Genomic DNA, 3,016 nt, shown 5'->3' with positions numbered 1-3,016 from the left:
GAAATTTATTTGATTTCAACTTAGATCAAAAGTAAATACTATGTCTGTTCTTTCTTCCCATAGCTTATAAGTTCATTTGAATATGTGGTTGTTATTCGATTCAAGTAAAGTCACTAACCATTGTGAACCTTATTCCTATGCGAACCATCTAAAACCGAAGTCAAATTTGCTTCATATTATATTGGGCAGTAAGGATAATTTCGAAATAATTAATTAGCAAGGGATGCATATACAGTCTCATATGACAATCGATAAATTGTTAAGAAATTCATTAAAAGCGGCAAAAGCGAATGGTATGTAATGAAATACCAATCTATTAGATAGCATGCTTGCGTGTGTGCAATCAATCAACGATCCGATCAGCGTGAAAATAGCGCCAAGAATTCCAAAAATTACCATCTACATTTCCGCTGGGATGTTTATTATTACGTCAAGCGGTGCGCATTCACAAGAATGTATCTGAGTGTTTTTCTTCAAGCTTAAAATAAAATTGATTCAGAATTGAACGTTTTTCGTTGTCATTCCATAAGTGTTCTTCAAAGTATTAACATCGACGAAGTGCTTTGCTGAGTGACTGTTCCACCTGAAATAATATAATATTTTTGCAACTTTATAATTTTTCATATAATTTCAATAATTTCGAAATAAATTATTGTAAATACGTTATCCTTCAGAATGTCTATGCAAAGAGATACACGGGATGTTCAAAATTTCAACGAATTAAAAGTGAGTCATAGTTGCTACTCTATTGCGGTATTGGATAAATATAATTTTAATTCAATTAACAGACGATACGAGCGATTTTCAAGGATTTTTGCTCAAATAGCTCAATACATGGCGTCCGCTATCTCACCGAACGACGACGACACTGGAGTGAAAGGCAAATTTGTCATTTGCAATTTGAATACTCATTTTAAATGATTTTATTGAATTTCAGACTCTGGTGGATTGTTGCATTTAGTTTGTCCGTGTATTTTTGCGTTTCTTCCATTCACAGTATTCTAATTAATTGGAGTGAAAATTCAGTGAACATGATTATGGCTGAGAAAAATGCTATGGTTTCTACAATTCCATTCCCGACTGTCACAATTTGTGTGAAACCGAAAATTCACCTAGCTAACCTGAATATGACAAAAGAGGAGGACTTTTGGAAAAAACCCTTTTCTGAAAAACGGTAATACACCGAAAATAATGAATCAATCAAATGTTTAATTAATCTGATATTTTAGTTTAACACAAATGGAGGCTGTGGGTATGATCTGTGATTTTCCCACCAAGAAAAGATCCAATTTTACAGACGATTCAATTTATGATACGTTTCAAGAAATCGCACCAGATTTAAGTGACGTGGTGTTTTGGTGTACATGGAGAGGAGCAAACTTCTGCGTTTTTTCATTGAGTACAGTTATTACTGCTGAAGGTGTTTGCTTCGCTTTCAACGCTTTGAACTCAAATGAGATTTACACCGAAGAGTAAGACATAAAGCATTAAATGAATAAACTCAAAGCTTGACATCGAAATTTAATTGCAAAAAATTGTGCTATGAAAGAGATCGTTTTGAAAAAGAGTAGGTGAAATATTTGTTCTCTTTCAGAATGGCACCCGGAATGATGATCGTCGATAACAATCCAAATGTAACATATTGGAGTCCAGAAGGTGGATATTACGATGAAACAAACAAGGAATACTACCCGAATCGAATATTCAATGCAATGCCAGGTGGTGCATTAAACATTGACTTTCATCTCTCGAATCAAGATTTGGAAGGTACTTGTCCGTACATCAAATCCGCGTACCGAATATTTCTCCACATGCCAGGCGAAGTACCCAATATGTCACGGAATGTCATTCAAGTGGCACCATCAGAGATCGCAGAATTCTCGATAAAGGCCACATATACCACAACATCTGAGGGATTACGCTCATATGAGCCAAGTCGTCGCCAGTGTTTTTTTGATTCCGATAGGCAGTTACGTTTTTTCAAGTTTTACACCCAAAATAACTGCATAGAAGAGTGCCTGGCGAATTTTACGAAACAAGAATGTGGATGTGCCAGATTCTTTATGCCAAGTGTGTGAATTACTTTAGATTCCGAATTGTTATTCGTATTTGTGATAAAATGCATACATTCATCCGTTTTTGCAGGAGAAAGACACACCGAGATCTGTGGTGGTGCAAAGGCCAACTGTTATTTAACTGCAAGAGAAAAGCTATTTGGTGAAGATGTGGTCGAGGGTTTAGAAGATGAAAATGCCAAATCTTTTCGCAAAAACTGTCAATGTTTACCATCATGCACTTCTATTACATATGATGTGGTTGATCGAACTCAAACTTTTAATCAACTCACCAGAACAGAGCGGTAGGTTTAATGAAAAAGATGTATTGATTTTCTTCTAAAGCTCTGAAATCATCTTCTGGCATTTATAGTGCCCAAGACACCGAAGTTATGATTTACTTCAAATCACACGACATAGTGACGCTAAAACGAACTGAAGCCTATACGGTCACTCGAATTCTGGCAATTTGTGGTGGGTTACTTGGATTATTCTTGGGTGTTTCAGCCCTGAGTGTTATCGAGTTTTTTTACTACTTCACACTGCGACTATTTTGCAACGTTCACCGATGGAAATTGAGCCGAGTGATGCCATTCAAACGGAAATTTGTACGTGAAGTGTCAAATAATACATTAAGCGTGTGAAATACGAAGAGGATTTTACTTTAAAAATTACTGTATGTGCTGTTAGTTTGCTAGAAAGAATATTTTTGTAAACAAATGAAAAAATACCAATAAATAGGATATATAATTACACAACCGTTATATTTATCCCAAACCATTTACTCTGGGAATTTTCAATCAACTGTTTTGACTAATAATAAATTCAACGAACGAAAAATCATTTCAAAAGCTTTGGTTTACAGTCGTGATTTAAATATCAAAACATTGAGTTTGAAGGAACTGTTACCTAAAATTCAAAGTACAAAAGAGAAAATCGTGAGTATTTATTAGATCGAAAAT

At 35.0% G+C, this 3,016-nt stretch overlaps 1 protein-coding gene across 2 annotated transcripts; it reads left to right on the top strand.

Annotated features, from left to right (window-relative positions):
- Positions 1-531: 531 nt before the first annotated feature.
- LOC129579636 (pickpocket protein 28-like) lies at positions 532-2,807 on the top strand. 2 transcript variants are annotated; one of them, XM_055469806.1, is made up of 8 exons: positions 546-726; positions 789-880; positions 938-1,174; positions 1,230-1,252; positions 1,325-1,472; positions 1,595-2,070; positions 2,146-2,359; positions 2,428-2,807. In XM_055469806.1, the coding sequence occupies exons 1-8, from the start codon at positions 676-678 to the stop codon at positions 2,696-2,698; spliced, it is 1,512 nt and encodes a 503-aa protein (XP_055325781.1). In that variant the 5' UTR covers positions 546-675; the 3' UTR covers positions 2,699-2,807. The 2 variants fall into 2 exon arrangements, with proteins under 2 accessions (XP_055325780.1, XP_055325781.1); XM_055469805.1 differs by having other exon boundaries at positions 532-726; positions 1,230-1,472.
- The last annotated feature ends 209 nt before the right edge of the window (positions 2,808-3,016 follow it).

This window comes from Sitodiplosis mosellana, unplaced genomic scaffold (genome assembly GCF_009176505.1).
Source record: "Sitodiplosis mosellana isolate CC-2019 unplaced genomic scaffold, AAFC_SMos_1.0 Smas_scaffold_6308, whole genome shotgun sequence".
NCBI lineage: Eukaryota > Metazoa > Arthropoda > Insecta > Diptera > Cecidomyiidae > Sitodiplosis > Sitodiplosis mosellana.
This window is presented reverse-complemented; position numbering and strand designations above follow the sequence as displayed.

Excerpts from the sequence above, each read along its gene's own strand:
- LOC129579636 (XM_055469805.1), top strand. The coding sequence starts at position 676 with ATGTCTATGCAAAGAGATACACGGGATGTTCAAAATTTCAACGAATTA. Across the intron at positions 881-937 it reads CGACGACACTGGAGTGAAAG|ACTCTGGTGGATTGTTGCAT; the intron begins GCAAATTTGTCA and ends ATTGAATTTCAG. Across the intron at positions 1,473-1,594 it reads AATGAGATTTACACCGAAGA|AATGGCACCCGGAATGATGA; the intron begins GTAAGACATAAA and ends GTTCTCTTTCAG.